Genomic DNA, 18,263 nt, shown 5'->3' with positions numbered 1-18,263 from the left:
TCACCTCAAACTCCATATAATGAAAAATGACATGCATATGTGGAAAATCAATAGTTCCTGAATCATAGAAATACAAATTGAAATTCCGAGCTACTTGTCAATGGCTTTGGATTTTCCTTTCCCTCTCGAAAAATCTGGGTCGTTAGCTATGGATTAACATAGAACATATAGAAAAATCAATAATCAATGAATTCCCAATAAATTATCAATTTATACAAAATTTTTAATTTATTCAATTTAGTCCCTAAAATCGAGACTAACATAACTTTCAATCTATAGCTTTGGATTAAAATCCGATTCCACTATTATCCATTAGGGATCTCTTATTTCTTGTTCCTACTATCAATTTTAAATTTTATTCAGTTTGGTCTCTAATGCATAAAACTATCAATTAAGCTTTACAATTTAGTCCTTTTCTTAAACTAAGCTTAATTTCTATCAATTTAACACCTAAACCTTTCAATTCTCAACAGTAGTAACTTTCAAAACTTTAAATTTTTTACAAATTGGTACGTGAACTAGCTAAATCAAGCTCCCATAACCTCAAAAACATAAAAATTATAAGAAAATAACTAAAGACTTACTTGAATTTTGAAGCTAAAAGCTTAAACCTTATCAAAATGGTGTCCCCTTCTTTTCTTTCTTTTTAATTCGGTTAGGGAAAATAGGTTTTCTCCTTCTCCCTAAGGGTGTGCAAAATTCGGGTAAAACCGAAAAACTTCGGTTAACTGATCGAATTCGGTTAATCGGTCGGTTAATCGAATTTTTTCGGTCAGAGGTCGGTTAATTATTTTTTAATTTTTCGGTTAACGGTTAATTCGGTTTGAAACCGGTCGGTTAACCGAATTTTTTCGGTTTAACCGAAAAAATTAATAAATAAAATTATAATATATAAATAGGCTCACTATTCACCTAAACCCAATCCAAACCCAAGTATTCAACCCAACCCAACCCAACCCAATTACCCAACCCAACCCAACCCAATCATAAAAATTACAAATAATTTAATAAATAAAAATAAAATTCTAAAACTAAAGTCTAAAAGTCTAAAAATAATTTAATTATGTAGTGATTCAATTCGGTTAATTCGGGTAATCCGATTAATCCGGTTAATTCGGTTAATTAGGTTAATTCGGGTAATTCGGTTAATTTTTAACCAAAAATAAAAATATATAATTTTCGGTTAATTCGGTTAACCGACCGAATTAACCGAAAAATTTCGGTTCGGTTATTTTTTTTGAAAAAATTTCGGTTCGGTTAACGGTTAAAAATTTTGAAAGGTCGGTTAATTCGGTTAATGTTATTTCGGGTCGGTTAACCGAATGAACACCCCTACTTCTCCCCACCGAATTTCACTTATAAAGCATAATTAGTTTGGTTAATTAATTAATTAGCCTTAGTTTAATTATATAATTATTAATTTAATTAAAATAATAATCACATGATTATACCGTCCATTTTCTAATGCTTGTAGATGGTCTAATTGCTATTTTTACCTTTAATTAATTGTAATTTAAGTCCCAAACCATTTCCTAATTAAAAATCTATAGCAATTAGACTTTATAATTTAGTCATTAAACCTTAATTAATCACTAATTCGGCTAAATTAACTATCCAAAATTCAATTCACCTATATAGAAACTCTATAAATATCTTTATTAAATAATTACAGGCTCTTTTTATGGAAACGGGGTCCCAAAACTGTATTTTCTAATACTACTAAAAATTGGGTTGCTATAATTTTTTTTTAAAATTTTAAGTGGTGGTATGACACAATCTCAGTGTACTCTGTCATCAAAATTTTATAATTTTCAATTTCAAATATCAAAATAAATCTGATTGTTAAGTTTAAATATCAAAATAAATAAATAAAAAAGTACAAGTACCAAAATGTACTTAATTGCGAAGTTGAGAACCGAAAAATTATATTATCCCTAAAATCATTTATAAATAACATTTTAAAAACTGTATTGTAATCTAGAAAGCGGCTTGCTTTTTCAGTAGTCGCAGCTACTAAGCGAAAACAAAGAGAAAACCTAAATAGTCTAAAGACTAAACCTCCAAAAACGAAAATGACCGATTACGAAGCTTGCTACCAGAGTAACGGAGAGGATCTTGAAAACAGCAATGGCGGCGTTCCCTCTCCTCAGCCTTGCGAAGGTAGTCACGGCGGCCTTGATAATCTCCGCGATTCCAAATCTCAGGTACGTTCGTTTCACTAACACGAGATCGCTTGAAGTTAGGGTTCCTTTTCCTCTCAGTTTGCAGCTGTTGATATTGCTTGTTTTGACCCTTTTTTGAACAAAATTTGGATGAAATTTAGTTGATTCAGTTTCTAGGGTGTTTTTTAATGTCATTATAGTTGTTTGAGTGGAGTCGTTTGTGAAAACAAATATGTTAGGGTTAGTCTTGTTTCTTGTTAGGTACTTTTTTTTTTCTTGTGAATCAAGTTCGTTTAGCTATGTAATTGTTTCTTTTATATTCGTTAATGTTAATTTGATCAAATATTTGCAGCATGGATCACGTGAGCACGAGAGAGGGTCTTCTAGAAGTAGGGAAAAAGAGAAAAGCCGCGATAAGGGAAGGGATAAGGATTCCGATCGACATAGGGACAAGGAAAGAGACAAGGAGAGGGAAAGAAGTAAGGATAGGGACAGAGAAAAGGACCGTGACCGTCATCACAGAGACTGTCGTAGGGATCGAAGTAGGGAGCGGAGTGAAAGGAGAGAAAGGGGAAGAGATAGAGATGATGATGATTATCACCGAAGTCGAGACTATGATAGGTGGCATAAATAAATCAATTTAAGCTTCCTTGACTGTGATTACTCTGTTCACTCCATTCTGGTTGTTCTTATTTCTAGTGGTTAAAGGAGTTATATTTCTAAATGCTGTTTACAGGAGAAGGGATTATGACAGAGATAGGGGGGACAGGAATAGGCGTGGTTCTCGTAGATCTGAACACAGATCAAAGTCAAGGTCCCGCTCTCGCTCACCCTCAAAGAGGTAGGTTACGATGAACTTCATAATTTGTAAAGACCATAGTTTTCATTGTTTTACAAAATGAAGCGATATTTGGTTATTTTAGAGTACTTGTAGCTGAGTAACTTTATGTCAGTCTTGGAACTAAAGTTTGAGAATTTTAAAGGTTTTTACCCTAGTTCATGCCAATTATATTTCTTGTCCTTGATATACTTTATTTGTCTGCAGCAAAAGGATTAGTGGCTTTGACATGGCACCTCCTGCTTCAGCAATGTTAGCTGCTGGTTCTGGTGGTGCTGCTGCGGCTGCTGCTGCCATCACTGCCCCCACAGGTACATATGCCTTCACAAGATTTAAGATTGCTATATTTTGTTAACTGCTACTGTTCTTTTGGTTGATATATAGTGGAAAGTTCCTATAAAAAATCTGGTGTGCTTTTGGTAAGCTGTATTTTTTCTTCCATTTTGTATATACAGCCATTTAAGCTGCAGTCTTTAGAAGGGTTTTAATATTATTTTTATATACTTGGTGAAATAATTCTGGAACTGAGAGAGTTTTGGTTTTGTCTTGTGTTTGGTGTTTGTTTGTTTGTTTCTATGTTTTTGTCTTTGTTGTAAGAAGGCAATGGCGTGAGCCGACTTCTGTAGCTTTTGTGTACAAGGAGGAACCAATGCACCGGTTTAATGGTATTGTTCGTCTTTCCACTGGCAACTATTGCCTTTTTGGGTAGTCTTACAAGTATTTCCTCAAGAACTTGCTTATGGTGTGTTCTTTTTCTTTTTATCTTTAAGAGGTTCAGATATGCTATAGGATAGGAGGCATAAAAATCCTTCTGCTGAATCAACCGCTATAGGAATAAAATCCTTATTTATAATTTTATCCTAATATGAAATCTGAATTTCATTTGCAGTCCAGATTCCAGGGAATAATCCAACCCTACCTGGAGTGTTTCCAAACATGTTTCCTCTGGCAACTGGTCAGGTATGTATTTCTCTCATGCGTATGTGATAGTTGTGAGGTCCTGTGTTCTCGAACTTGGTATAAGTTCCAGCTTTTTGCAGCAGTTTGGTGGTCTCCCTCTTATGCCAGTTCAGGCAATGACTCAGCAGGTTTGGTGGATTATGCATACATTTTTAGTTTAGACCTATTTACTTGAAAATAAATTTCATAAATTACAGGCACTTATATGATTTATCTTTTCATTTTCAGGCTACGAGGCATGCTCGGCGCGTCTATGTTGGAGGGCTTTCTCCCACTGCAAATGAACAGGTGTTACTCTGCACTATAGTTAAACATTTCATTTTATTGGTTGCATTTATTGCTAGAACTGACCTAAATATTATATTGCAGTCAGTCGCGACTTTCTTCAGCCAGGTTATGGCTGCAATTGGTGGAAATACTGCTGGTCCTGGTATATGGAGAAATTTTTTGATACATCGCAGGACTGAAATACCTGCTTTATGTCTCTAGTCACTCATCCTTTTCTGTTACATTCAGGGGATGCTGTTGTTAATGTCTACATAAACCATGAAAAGAAGTTTGCTTTTGTAGAGATGAGATCAGTTGAGGAAGCTAGTAATGCAATGGCTTTAGATGGGATAATCTTTGAGGTATTATATATTCTTTAGGATCTTCATACTGAAGTCATTTAAATACAAGAAATTGTAATGACTTGTTTGAATTTCTAGGGAGCACCTGTGAAGGTTCGGAGACCCAGTGACTACAACCCTTCGCTTGCTGCAACTCTTGGTCCAAGTCAGCCCAGTCCCAATCTTAATCTTGCAGCTGTAGGTCTATCTCCAGGGTCTGCTGGTGGGCTTGAGGGTCCAGACCGGATTTTTGTGGGGGGGCTTCCATATTACTTTACTGAAGCACAGATCAGGGAGTTGTTAGAGTCTTTTGGACCCCTTCGAGGTTTTGATCTAGTAAAAGATAGAGAAACTGGAAACTCAAAAGGCTATGCCTTCTGCATATATCAAGATCTGTCAGTTACAGACATCGCTTGTGCTGCTTTAAATGGAATTAAAATGGGTGATAAAACTCTCACTGTTAGGCGAGCAAACCAAGGTGCTACCCAGCCTAAACCTGAGCAAGAGAGCATCCTTCAGCATGCACAGCAGCAGATTGCTTTGCAGGTAAGATTAGATAGTGCTATTTTTTTTTCTAAAATTTACTCATTTGTTGCAAGTATCGTCTATAGATGATAGGCTAATTTGCAGTGTCTTTGTCCTTTACAGAGGCTTATGTTGCAACCACAAGGTGTGCCCACAAAGGTTGTGTGCTTGACTCAAGCAATTAGTGAAGATGATCTTAGAGATGATGAGGAGTATGGGGACATTGTTGAAGACATGAGACAAGAGGGTGGAAAACATGGTAAAATTATTCTTAAAACCATTTGGTCCATCCTTGTTGTACCTGACCCTCCTTATTAAGTTTTTAAAGTTATTTTAACATGCTAAGTCCTGTATACTTTATTAATTTCCGTTTTCCTTTTTGTTTATATCTCTGTTTTACAGCCCTTCTAGTTCGCTGCTGTTATTAAAGAGTCAAATTTAGCAAATTTAGCTTGCACAGACAGAAGACACTAATTCTTTATCTATATTTTCTTCATACTGATTTCTGCTAACTAATTCCCTGAATAAAGTTTTATGTGGATTTGAAATTTTCACACGTAATATGCAGGTGCATTGGTGAATGTTGTCATACCCCGCCCGAATCCAAATGGTGAATCATTACCGGGTGTTGGGAAGGTCAGTGCTCTATATTTGCAAGAAATCCTGTTGTTTTAGTTATCGACCTGCATTGGCAATGTTTCTGCTAGTTGCTTCATATTCATTTCTTCCCCTTAGTTACTGACTTGACCGCAATTTGCTTGGTATTTGAAGGTATTTCTGGAGTACTCAGATGTGGAAGGTTCCCGAAAAGCCCAAGCTGCAATGAATGGAAGGAGATTTGGTGAAAATCAAGTAATTGCTGTGTTCTATCCTGAGAACAAATTTGCACAGGGGGAGTATGATGGCTAATGTGTCATATCTTAGCTGCTATGCCTATGATGCAATGTAGTTGTACGAACTGGTTCTTTATTCGTTTAGGTTTTTAGAGTTAAGATATAGACAAGGTATAAGAAATTTATCCATGACTCCCACCTCTTATTGTAATTCTAATGTTGGTTTTGTACCTAATGTCCTTTAGTTTGTATCTCCTGCATTTCTTAATTTGGTATCAAGGATGAAGAAAATGTTAAAATTCGAACCAGCTTTAGGATATTTATTTTGTGTGTTGGCACTGGAATTAAAAGTGAGATGAAATATCAAACGAAGGCTAGTTATTTGTATTATAAATTTTAAAACAAACGAGTACATGCTGTTAAGGATATGTATGTTTTCTTTATCATCTTAAAATTGAAGTTTATTTTTGTTTTTTAATTGTCTAGAGATAAAACCCTATATTTAAAATACAAGGTTATTTTGGGCCATGTCATACATTCATTTTCACAAAGGGTGCCATTTCCATGTAAAAAAAAACTCCTTCACATAACAAATATGTAATATTGATTGGCCAAGAAAGATTTGAATGATTGTGTTGTGTGTGTAAAGAAATAAGAAAAAAATAATAGAAGGTTAAAAATTAACTTAACGAAGTTCATTAGCAAAATTCCCTGACCATTGATTTTAAGCTGCTCTGCTCCGATCCCACTCTAAAACCCTAAAACCAAACCCTAACAAGTCTCCTCCCAAAAAAACATGTCTTCTTCCATTCGTCTTCGCCACCTCCGTCACTTTTCGGCCACCTCCAATGCCGCCGCCGCCGCCGCCGCTTACTCCTCCTCCATTTCGGTTTCCCAAGCCAAAAGCAAACTCCGCACTGAGTACGACCCTGACAAAGCCCTCGAAATCTACTCTTCCGTTTCCAAACACTACTCTTCCCCTTCTTCTTCCCGTTACGCTCAAGACCTCACCGTCCGCCGCCTCGCCAAGTCCCGTCGTTTCTCCGACATCGAATCCTTAATAGAGTCCCACAAAACCGACCCCAAGATTTCTCAGGAGCCTTTCCTCTCTACTCTCATCAGATCCTATGGTATCGCTGGCATGTTAGATCATGCCATCAAAACTTTCCATCAAATGGACCAATTTGGTACCCCCAGATCAACCATTTCTTTCAACGCCTTGCTCTCCGCTTGCAATCAGTCTAGGCAATTTGACAGAGTTCCCCAGCTGTTCGATGAAATTCCCAAGAAATACATTGGTCTTTCACCAGACAAAGTTTCCTATGGGATTTTAGTTAAATCTTATTGCGAAGCGGGTCATCCCGAGAAAGGGCTTGAGGTTCTAAGAGAAATGGAAAGGAAAAGCGTGGAGGTAACTGCAGTCACCTCTACAACAATTTTAAACGCATTATATAAGAAGGGAAAAACAGAAGAGGCAGAGAAGTTGTGGTTTGAGATGATGAAGACTGGTTGCGAATTAGATGTTGCTTCTTATAACGTTAGGATTTCGAATTTTCAAGGCGGAGAGCCTGAGAAAGTGAAGGAATTGATTGACGATATGAGCACCCTAGGGTTGAAACCGGATACCATTAGTTATAATTATCTGATGACTTGTTATTGTAAGAGAGGCATGTTGGATGAAGCTAAGAAGGTATATGAAGGATTGGAAGGTAATGGGTGTAATCCAAATGCGGCTACTTTTCGGACGCTGGTGTTTTATTTATGTTTAAATGGATTGTATGAGCAAGGTTATAAGGTGTTCAAAGAGAGTGTGAGGTTGCATAAGATTCCTGATTTTAACACTTTGAAGCATTTGGTGGAGGGATTGGTGATGAAAAAGAAGATCAAGGATGCGAAAGGGTTAATCAGGACGGTAAAGAAGACGTTCCCTCCCAACTTTTTGAAAGCATGGAAGAAGCTCGAGGAAGAACTTGGTTTGGTTTCTGGTAATGCTGAAGCTCGTGAGGCTAAAGAATCAACAGGTTAGAATTGAGATTTTAGCTGTTATTTTGCTGGTGGTTTGAGTTAGCTGCTTTATATTCTTTTGCAGCTAAGAATGATTAGATGAACTATGCAATCCACCATAGAAGTTTGAATGATGATAATATTTTTTTTCTTAGATAGTTTTACAAAAGGTCAATTCTGCTTTAATTGTAAGGATTGATTTGTGTTACTCTTTTGCTATGTGTTTGTTTCATTGTTCTACTTGTTTTGGAATGAAAAGAAAATTCTGATAATCGAATATTCTGCTAAAACTATTTACTAGTTTTGTTTTGTTCGGGTCATTGAGCTTTGTTCTATCCCTCTTTAAACTTCTTGATGAATATTTGGTAAAAGTGTCTTGGAGGCCTGTTAAAAATTTCATTCATTTCTACTGTTTCTTATAAATACCTAGACAATTACTGTGGCATACCTTGTTCTGATGTACAAAGATTAGTTTTTAATAGAAGAAATTGATGATTTTTTTTAAGGAAAAGATCAATTTGCTCTTTGATCTATCGAATGAATCCTAGTTCAAGTGTCTCCATGAGACTTCTACCTGAATATTTTCAAACTATTCCCTGCTATTTTGAATATATGGCTGTCCTGCTAAGAACTGTCAATAAAGTTTATAGTTTCTACAATGAAAGATGATATTAGATGTTTCCGGTAGAGTGTGTTGGATTCATGTGCGGTGTCTGCTACCGATGTGTTCGATTTTTATATATATTTTCTTTGTAAGATCATGTTTGTCCAAATATACGTCGAAGGCATGCTTTAAGAAAGCACGTTGATTAATTCTCTGAGCAAAGGAAGATCATACCTCCTTAGGTTTTACATTTGACCGTAGCCATTAGCTGTTTTTTGCTAATTGCCAAGATGATATATTGATTTTGTTTCAACTTGGAACTTACAATGACAATTAATTATAGTTAAAAGAAAATAATATAGGAGCAGATTGTACATTTCATAATTATTGCATTATTGCTTATCAATAAATTATTTCGGACATAATAAAATATGATAGAAATATATAACTTTTTATTTCACAAATGGTTATAAAAAGCCCGAGACAATCAGAGAGAAAGCAAATGGTGGGCAAGCCGTCAATGATTTAAACTGCCACCCAACTTAGACTTCTTTGCTACTCATTCGGCAACTTTATTTGTCTCTCTACCAACAAAGGAGAAAGTAGTAGAAAATGGAACACGGAGAAGATCGAATGTTCAGTTCAATTGTTGAAGTGCCCCAACAGTCGGTTGACTAAAAAAAGATTGAGATGAGAAATCAACTTTTGATAATCAAACTCGAATATGAATCTACATTCCTAGCCAAAAAAACACAGCTCGGGTAGCCAATGCTTTTGCAACCTCAACTGAGGACACAGGAACTAGACCAAACCCCCATCAATCAAGTTGTTGCAATGGTTACAACAATCGATACCAATACATACTCTAAAAACAGGATCAAAACAGGCATCACAATTCAATTCTTTTTACAATATGATTCGAACCCAAATTATCCCTAGAGAAGGTGAACATTCGACCAATAAGACACAACTTGGAATTATCATCACAATTCAACTTAATAATTGAAGTATGTGGCCCTTGCCAATATGCAAAAGATCTCTCACCTAGAGATGGTTTCTTTGATACATCTACAGATTCACTAGAGCAAAGCAAAATCATGAAACAAGTGCTGCCACACTGAAATAGGATCAAAACCCGACCCACCAAAGACAAAGCAAATTTAAGCCTTCCATAAGTGCCAACAAAGAATGTTTAAAAAGACTTTGGGAACAAAACAATCCAAAATAAGGGAAAGAGGTTACGATATTCTCCCACACCAAGATTTGAAGCTCGCAAAGCCTTCTCGTTTAGGTTCATAGCTAAATCGCGAAGCTACTGCCACAGTCTTAGCAAAAGAACGGAAAAAAAAGAACATGTTGAATAGACTCCACTTCCTCGCCACATCTCGGACAACAAAGATTCACACCATGAACTCTTTTGGTGAGATCTTCTTTGGTAGCATGCTTTCCAAAGTTTTTCCTTTTTAATCTTAGGCATGTTAAGGAATGAACTGCAGCAGCAGTTAAGTAGAATGAACTACTGCAGTAGTTAAGTTGTAAGTTATTGAGTTAGATGGTTCAGGTTGTTATTCATCTTCTTTGTTACAATTAAATACTATAGTTGTAGGTTCTTTGTATTCATGTTGAACTTAGTGAAAAAATTATTCATTCTATCTTCTCTTTGTTGTTTTCTCTTCATTTTTCTTTGAGGTTCATGTGTTCATTGTCTATTTGTTAATATTTCACTATGATATCAAGAGCTATAGTTTCTTACTGAGGGTAGAGTGTTGTGGAAAGTCATAGAAGTTTTCATTGGTGTGTCGTGGCTCCAGAAGTAATCGACAATTTGCAAATGATGGTAATAGTGCTACTGCATAAGTATCTTCTTATCATTTGGATCCTGGGTGCAATTCTTGCACAGTGAATAAACGTGTTCGTCAATTTCTTAAGCATGATACTGTTAAGCTCAATAAAATAAATTTTCTTTTGTGGAAACATCAAATTATGTTGATTCTTGAAGGTTATAATTTGCAAGGTTTTGTTTTAGGCACTATCAGTGTTCCATATCAGTTTCTTGTTGACAGCAATGGTCAACTGGTGGAAAATCCTACATTCTTGGACCATAATCAACAAAACAAACTCTTGGCATCTTAGATTTTGTCAACTGTGTGTGATGAGATTCTTGTTTATCTAACTAGTACTCGCACGAGTCTAGATGTCTGCCTCACAATTGAAAGACAGTTTGTTGCTAAGTCAAGCATGAAGATTGTTAGTTTGAGACATAGTCTTTATGCTTAGAAAAAAAGGGCAGTTGTCCATTAAAGAATATTTGAATAAGATAAGAAAAATGTGTAATGTTCTTATTGCAGCTGGTAGTTTGGTACCTGATACCGAACAAGTCAGTATTATTCTGGCAGGATTATCAGTGGAGTATGAGTAAGTTCGCGTAGTGGCCCCAGCTGTGAATGTTTCTCTAGATGTGCTTATTGAGATGTTGTTAGATTGTGAGACATGACAGTTGGAGTTTATGGCGAGCATTCCTTTACAGGCCAATGTTGTTCAATCTCAGGAAAATAATGCAGGCAAAGCAGGTGGTAGAGGTCGCAGTCAGAGTCACAAACAATTTAGAGGGGGATCCTATCGTGGTCGAGGTTAAAAATTTAAAGGTCGCAGGGGCCGATTTTCTCAAATCGACCTTAATGCCAATTGTGTAGCAAGATTGAACATGTAGTTCAAAAATGCTATTATCGATTTGATGAATCCTTTTTAGGTGTTTCGGATGTAAATCACAGATAACATATGTCTGTTAATTTCTATTAGTTCAATGATCAACAGCAACAGTTGTGCAAGTCTCACCATCAGTGTTGTGTTTCTGATTGCAACCGATGCAAGTCTTCCATGCATGTTAAAGCTCAGTCATCCACTTCACCAATGTGTCATTTTTCCTTGACCTCGCCCTACAAATCGGATCAACAGTGGTATCTAAATTCAGAGGCTACGAATCATGTCACTAATGATTTGTCCAATATACCTACTGCTATTGATTATATAGGTACTAGTAAGCTTGTTATGGGCAACAGTGCCAGTGTATATGTGCTTATATATGTTCTTCTTATTCATTCTAGTTCTAGGGTGTTACGACTCAAGAACGTTCTACATGTTCTTAAAGTGTGCAAGAATTTGTTGTTTGTTACTCATTTTGCCAAGGATAATCATGTTTATTTTGAGTTTCACCCTTTTCGATGTTTTGTGAATGATATACAAACAGGAAATGTTTTGCTAGTGGGGAGAGTGCATGAAGGCTTGTATCGGTTTGATGTATCACCAATTCAGGATGAAGCTATCCACAAGACAATCCACTAGTCATTTGTTCACTTGTCATCTATCCGCTGATCACCTGCTAGCAGTTCTTGTTTAGTATCTCAATTTTCTGAATCTTCATTTGATTTGTAGCACAAAAGACTTGGTCACCCGTGTAATAAAGTAGTTCAAATAGTGTTAAATAGTTGTAATTCAAAGTCTTCTATGTCTGACGTTCACAATGTGTGTTCAGCCTGTCAACTAGGGAATTCACACAAGCTTCCTATTCCCACTTCCATAATATTGTATTCCTCTGCATTTGAACTGGGTGTTTCTGACCTATGGGGACCTTCTCATGTTTCCTCAGAAGGTTGTTTGTACTATATTTCTTTTGTTAATGTACATAATCAATATACATAGATTTACTTGATTAAACACAAGTCAGAAGCTCTTGATCAATTTATGCAATTTCAAAATTTTGTTGAAGTTCAGTTCAACAATAAGATTAAGGTGTTTCTGAGTGATTGGGAAGGAGAGTTTCGTTCCTTTACTAAATTTCTCTCCATGATAGGTATTCAACATCGGTTGACTTGTCCCTACACATCGAAGTAGAATGGTGTGGTTGAGAGAAAACATCGTCACATAGTAGAAATTGGGTTAGCATTGATGGCACAGGCTAATCTTCTTATGCACTTGTGGGTATATGTGTTTCTTCATGATGTGTTTCAGTCAACATTCTTTCTACTTCCATTTTACAAGGGAGATCGCCTGATGAGGTTTTGTACAATACGAAGTCAAATTATCTTAGTCTTAAAGTGTTTGGCTGTTGTTGTTATCCATATTTGAGACCTTACAAGAATCATAAGCATCAGTATTGATCTCAACCTTGTACTTTTGTTGGTTTTAGCATAGTGTCAAAGGGTTACACGTGTATGGACTCGACTGGAAAGTGTTTGTTAGAAGGCATGTTGTATTTGATGAATCTTCATTTCTGTTTGTCTCTGTTAATAGGAAATAAGCAATTGGTACCTCTAGTTCGCAATCTCATCATTGTTATAGGAGTCCTTTGCTTTTGCAGCTCTCAGTTGTCCGTTAGTCATCTGTTTATGAGACAATCCACCAGTCCCCTGTTCACAAGGCAGTCCGCTAGTCCCCTGTTTGCAAGGCAATCCATCAGTCACCTATTCGCGAGGCAATCCGTCAGTCCTCTGTTCGCGAGACAGTCCGTCAGTCTCCTGTTCGCGAGCCAGTCCGCCAATTGCGAGATAGTCCACCAACCAGTCGCTAACATTCATCCTATGACCACTTATTCTAAGAATGATATTTCCAAAGCCAAAGTTTTTCAGTGCCTTTTGATGAGTGTGAGCCCGTGACCATTGAAGAGGCATTTGCAAGTCCTAAATGGACTAAGGTGGCTCAGGTCGAATATAAGGCCCTTATGAAGAACAACATTTAGAAATTAGTCTCTTTACCTATTAATAGATGAGTTGTAGGATGTAAGTGAGTATTCAATCTCAAACAGCATGTTATGGTACTATAGCTTGACACAAAGGTTGGTTGGTGGTTAAAGGTTATTCACAAGAGGCTGATGTGGATTTTCATGAAACTTTCAGTCCAGTGGTTAAAACACAAACGATTCGCGTAGTGTTTTCCTTGGCTAGTAGTTGAGACAAATGGATATTAACAATGCGTTTTTGAATGGAAATCTTTCATAAGAGATCTACATGAATCAACCTCTTGGTTTTGAGCAATAAAGAGGTGATGTGTCGTTAGTATGCAGGTTAAAAAATGCCCTTTATGGTCTCAAGTAGGTTCCCAGGGATTGGTTTCATAAACTTAATAAGTATTTGCTCGCTATAGGCTTCATTTTGTCAAAGTCTGATGCCTCTCTTTTCATCATCAAGCGGACAAGGGATATGGTCTTTTATGTTCTTATTTATATAGATGACATAATTATCATTGGTAGTAGTTAGACCGATACTGATGGGTTTGTTTGAAACTTGGATTCTACACTTTCTCTTAAAGATCTTAGGAAATTGAGTTCTTTCTTTGGTGTAGAGGTATCTTATACTTCTACTAGTTTGTTTCTTTTTGAAAAGAAATACATAGATGATTTGTTAAGGAAAAACCATATGCATTAGGCAAAAGGTATCCCCACCCCTATGGTCACGTCTTGCAGTCTGTCTGCACATGTAGGTAGCCCCATGGAGGATGAATCTGTGTACAGAAGTATCGTAGGAGCTCTTCAATATCTAGTTATCACAAGGCCTGATATTACTTTTGCTGTCAACAAGGTTTGTCAGTTCATGCACAGACCTTTAGATCAACAGTTTAAGATTGTAAAACGCATTCTAAGGTATCTTCAAGCTACTTTAGATTATGATATCTCATTCACTGTTAGTTCTCGGTTGTCCCTCGTTGGTGATTCTAATGCAAACTGGGGTATTGATTCAGATGATATGAGGTCTACTACAGGCTTTTGTGTGTTTTTAGGAACCAATCCAGTCTCTTGGGCGTCTAGAAAGTAGCAAGTTATGTCGCGCTCCACAGAAGAAGCTAAGTATAGGAGTCTTGCATATGCAGTTGCTGAAATAGCATGGTTGGAATCTTTGTTGTATGAGTTGCAAGTTCTAATTGCAGAAAGGCAATTGTTTGGTGTGATAACTCATGGGCAGTAGTTGTTGTCACAAATCCAGTTTTACACTCAAAGTTCAAACATGTGGAACTTGATTTGTTTTTTGTTCAAGAGAATGTTGCTAGGGGTGCTTTGGTAGTGGGTTATGTGCCAACACAAGATCAGGTTGCAGATATACTCACAAAGCCTTTGTCTGTGGGGTTTTTTTAACAGGTTTCGAACTAGACTTAAGGTGGTTCACAAAAGTGAATAGTTTCTTGTTTGCGAGTCAAGTGTTCGCAGTTTCAACAGTCAGAAGGTGTGGTGCATGTTAAGGAATGAGTTGCAGCAGTAAAAGTGTTCACAGTTGAGGTGCTTGCAAGTTTCAGTAGCAGCAGCCAGGAGATTCGGTGAATGTTAAGGAATGAACTGCAGCAGCAGTTAAGCAGAATGAACTGTTGCGACAGTTATGTTGTTAGTAAGTTATTGAGTTAGTTGGTTCAAGTTGTTATTCATCTTCTTTGTTACAACTTGGTATAAATACGATAGTTGTAGGTTCTTTGTATTCATGCTGGACTTAGTGAAGAAATCATTCTTTCTTTCTTCTCTTTGTTTTCTCTTCATTGTTCTTTGAGGTTCATGTGTTCATTCTCTATCTATTAATATTTCATCAAGGCTTCACCTTAAGCTTCTGGATATATTTCCTACCTTTATAAGACAACACATCACTATGATTGGATCCACTTGATGCTGAAGCAATGAAGGAAGGAGAAAAGAGCTATTGGTACTTGAATCGAGCATTGAAAGGCAAGTTTATTAGAAGCCTTGTAGGGTCCAATCGGGATTTTCATAATGCCTTTACACTTATTGTGGCTGAAAAAGCATGCAGCAAAGCTACATTCTAGGATCCTTTACCATCCTCAGTACGAATTACAACAACAACAACAAATTGAAGACTCATTGATCATGCCAAATCAAACTATCGTGACTATTGCTTGCATTCCAATGAAAACCCTCTTTAAGCAACTACCGTAGATACTCCTCCAAGCCCCATATAAGGATCCAAAAAATTGGAGTTTGGAAAATAAATACGTTTGAGTAAATGAGTCCAAAGTGCATCCGAATTATTCATCATTTTCCGAGCATGTTTGGCGAGGAGAGCGCAAAATCTGTCCCTTAAGAATTTTTCGGATTTTGATAGAAAGAACAAGGCAGCTTAAAGCATTGCATAACATACATAGAAATTGCCATAGCCACATCTTCAAGGAGCACCTCTCTTCCTGCCTGTGAAATTAGTTTACCTCTCCAAGCCAATGCTTCGCTCAGGCTCTTGTCACACATGAAATCAAGGGCAACCTCCTTGGTTCTACCCCATATGGAGTGTAACCCTAAATGCTTTGAATCGTGTCTCATGTCATTGGCTCTAAGGTGGTGTGCTATCCGAAAAAGAGGACCGAAGATTTGCTGAAATTGATCAACTGCTCAAAAGCATGTTAAAACGTCTGCCACCCAGCCCAATGGACAGGGCTGTGTCAGGACTTAAAAAAGTATTTTTTTTATGATTTTATTTCATGGCTTGAATATTTATAATTTCATTATTATTAAGTACAATAATATAATTTTACATTTTTATTTCTTTTGTTAGATATTATAACGTGAAACCAACTGTTAGAGTTGTTTTAAACGTGGATCTAGAGAAATTGGGAAGTCCAGTATGCTCCAGGGGCTTAATAAGTTAATTTACAAGGCCTAAGCTTGAAATTTTGATTATAAAACGTGGATTAACTTCTTTCACTTGAGTAGCTTAATGGTTGACCAATTAACAAATTAAAAGCCGTCCAAGACATAAAATATTGCCCACACAAATGCTACAAGCAAGGAGAGCCCACAAGGCAAAAAACCCCTCTTTGCTTATTCATTTTCCCCACGAATGCCCCGATTTTCACTCTCAAGAAACGGATCCTGAAAGGAGAAAGGAAGGGTACTGGGTGTTTCCCTCACTTTGCATTCATTCCCCTCTCGCTTCCTCTTTGCATCTCTAACCCGAACATTCACACTCAAATTTGATAAATGAGGAAACTTTGTCCAAACATCGACAAAGAAGATGGCCTTGAGACGGTTCTGGAGGTCCCTGTCCCCGAAGAAATGTTCACCAGCATGGGCAACAATCTTCAAGCCCGTCTGGAAAACATGTTAACATGGATGAAAGCTCAAGCATCCGATAAGTGGTCCCAACCCATGCTTGCCGGTCGGATTAACGAGCTGCGCTTCCTACTTTACCTTGTTGGATCCCCTCTTATCCCTCTCCAGGTGCAATTGGGCCACTCTGTTCACAAACCTGTCAAGGACTGCTCCATTGTAAACTCTTCTCATATCACACTTTTCCTTGATTATTTTTGCCTTAACATGTTAAAAATCCCATTCTTTTATCTTGGTTTACACCAATCTTGAATTGCGCACATATTTATCAATGACTACAATTTGTTTTCCCTCCCCTGCAGCAAGCTTCAACAGCAAAATACATTGTGCAGCAGTACATAGCTGCAACAGGTGGACAACAAGCTTTAAACGCAGTGCATAGTATGTGTGTAACCGGACAGGTGAAAATCACTGCATCGGAGTTTCAACAAGGCGATGTAAACGTTAAAGTGAAGAGCACAGAGGAAACAGGCGGATTCGTGCTGTGGCAAAAAGACCCAGATTTATGGTGCTTGGAGCTTATAATTTCAGGTTGCAAGGTTGTTTCTGGAAGCAATGGCAAACTCTCCTGGAGGCATTCCTCTAATCAACAAACTCCTATTGCAAGAGGCCCTCCCAGACCCTTGCGCCGCTTTCTCCAGGTATCTTCATTTTCCTCCAATCCAAATATGGAGTAACATAATTAGCAATTTGGGGCTTTGAGTGATATGGGTTTTGGTTTGAGTAGGGGTTGGATCCTAGGTCGACGGCCAATTTGTTCATAGATGCAACGTGCATAGGTGAGAAAATTATAAGCAATGAAGACTGCTTCATCCTAAAGCTGGAGACAAATGCAGCAATCCGTGAGGCGCAAAGCGGACCAAACTATGAGATCATCAACCACACAATCTGGGGTTACTTTAGCCAGAGATCGGGTCTGATGATTCAATTTGAGGATTCCAGGTTACTGATGATGAAAACCAAGGACGACAGCGACGTGTTCTGGGAAACCAGGACGGAGTCGGTGATGGACGACTATAAATACACGGATGGGGTGAACATCGCACATTCTGGGAAAACAAGCGTCACGGTGTTTAGGTACGGGGAGCAATCGTCAAACCACAAGAGGCAGATTGAAGAGAAATGGAAGATCGAAGACGTTGATTTCAATGTTTGGGGTTTGACAAAGGATGATTTTATTCCACCTTCTGACATGCAAACAAGTTAAAAACAACCCCCGTTTATATAAGTTTTAGAAGCATAAGAAGGAGAGAAATTTTGCGTTTGTCTTTTCTTTTGAGCATGGCGAAGGGGGAAAAAACCAACAATTGCTTTTATACTAGACATTTTTCTTTTTCATATCAAACCATTTTTTGTTCACATGTATTTTTTAAATCCAAATTTAATTCGATTTGTATGTGAAGTCACCACGTAACATCATTTTCATATCAGACTATTCAAAGCCATAGACGACGTTACTCTCATTCCTTGCTCTGCTTGGTGAGGGAAAATTTTAGCTGAAAAACAAAGCCTCCCGCCATTATCTCTTTTTCTATATATATATTATGATATTTAAAGGTAATAAATTTTAATATTTATTTCAAATTCGTCGGATTAACTCTAAAACAAGCAAAAGAATGTATAGATCTTGGGTTATT

The 18,263-nt window shown here is 37.2% G+C and overlaps 3 protein-coding genes across 10 annotated transcripts; all 3 read left to right on the top strand.

The window, feature by feature from the left end:
- The first annotated feature begins 1,960 nt into the window (after nt 1-1,960).
- Nucleotides 1,961-6,231, top strand: LOC107945661 (splicing factor U2af large subunit B). Of its 8 annotated transcripts, none has more exons than XR_005922384.1 (13): nt 1,961-2,204; nt 2,515-2,783; nt 2,899-3,003; nt 3,208-3,311; nt 3,890-3,960; nt 4,044-4,088; nt 4,189-4,248; nt 4,330-4,390; nt 4,477-4,589; nt 4,668-5,114; nt 5,217-5,352; nt 5,496-5,729; nt 5,865-5,898. XR_005922384.1 is itself a non-coding variant. In XM_016879745.2 (13 exons), exons 1-13 carry the CDS (start codon nt 2,073-2,075, stop codon nt 6,000-6,002), a joined length of 1,749 nt encoding a protein of 582 aa, XP_016735234.1. In that variant the 5' UTR covers nt 1,961-2,072; the 3' UTR covers nt 6,003-6,231. The 8 variants fall into 8 exon arrangements, 6 of the variants coding, with proteins under 6 accessions (XP_016735234.1, XP_016735233.1, XP_016735237.1 ...); XR_005922383.1 differs by having other exon boundaries at nt 4,041-4,088; XM_016879745.2 differs by having other exon boundaries at nt 5,662-5,729; nt 5,865-6,231.
- Nucleotides 6,232-6,365: 134 nt separating this feature from the next.
- LOC107945662 (pentatricopeptide repeat-containing protein At4g36680, mitochondrial) lies at nt 6,366-8,202 on the top strand. The gene has a single exon (XM_016879751.2). The coding sequence runs from the start codon at nt 6,723-6,725 to the stop codon at nt 7,950-7,952; it is 1,230 nt and encodes a 409-aa protein (XP_016735240.1). The 5' UTR covers nt 6,366-6,722; the 3' UTR covers nt 7,953-8,202.
- Nucleotides 8,203-16,199: 7,997 nt separating this feature from the next.
- On the top strand, nt 16,200-18,040 carry LOC107945660 (uncharacterized). The gene is made up of 3 exons (XM_016879743.2): nt 16,200-16,785; nt 16,929-17,267; nt 17,354-18,040. The coding sequence occupies exons 1-3, from the start codon at nt 16,498-16,500 to the stop codon at nt 17,831-17,833; spliced, it is 1,107 nt and encodes a 368-aa protein (XP_016735232.1). The 5' UTR covers nt 16,200-16,497; the 3' UTR covers nt 17,834-18,040.
- Nucleotides 18,041-18,263: the final 223 nt, after the last annotated feature.

This window comes from Gossypium hirsutum, chromosome D12 (assembly GCF_007990345.1).
Source record: "Gossypium hirsutum isolate 1008001.06 chromosome D12, Gossypium_hirsutum_v2.1, whole genome shotgun sequence".
NCBI classification, from domain to species: domain Eukaryota; kingdom Viridiplantae; phylum Streptophyta; class Magnoliopsida; order Malvales; family Malvaceae; genus Gossypium; species Gossypium hirsutum.
Note: the sequence above shows the minus strand (reverse complement) of the source record. Positions and strands in the feature narration are given on the sequence as shown.

Coding starts and splice junctions, on each gene's coding strand:
- LOC107945661 (XM_016879744.2), top strand. CDS start 2,073: ATGACCGATTACGAAGCTTGCTACCAGAGTAACGGAGAGGATCTTGAA. Junction 3,961..4,040: donor TTCCTCTGGCAACTGGTCAG/GTATGTATTTCT, acceptor AGCTTTTTGCAG/CAGTTTGGTGGTCTCCCTCT. Junction 4,089..4,188: donor TTCAGGCAATGACTCAGCAG/GTTTGGTGGATT, acceptor TTTCATTTTCAG/GCTACGAGGCATGCTCGGCG.
- LOC107945662 (XM_016879751.2), top strand. CDS start 6,723: ATGTCTTCTTCCATTCGTCTTCGCCACCTCCGTCACTTTTCGGCCACC.
- LOC107945660 (XM_016879743.2), top strand. CDS start 16,498: ATGAGGAAACTTTGTCCAAACATCGACAAAGAAGATGGCCTTGAGACG. Junction 16,786..16,928: donor CTGTCAAGGACTGCTCCATT/GTAAACTCTTCT, acceptor CCTCCCCTGCAG/CAAGCTTCAACAGCAAAATA. Junction 17,268..17,353: donor CCTTGCGCCGCTTTCTCCAG/GTATCTTCATTT, acceptor TGGTTTGAGTAG/GGGTTGGATCCTAGGTCGAC.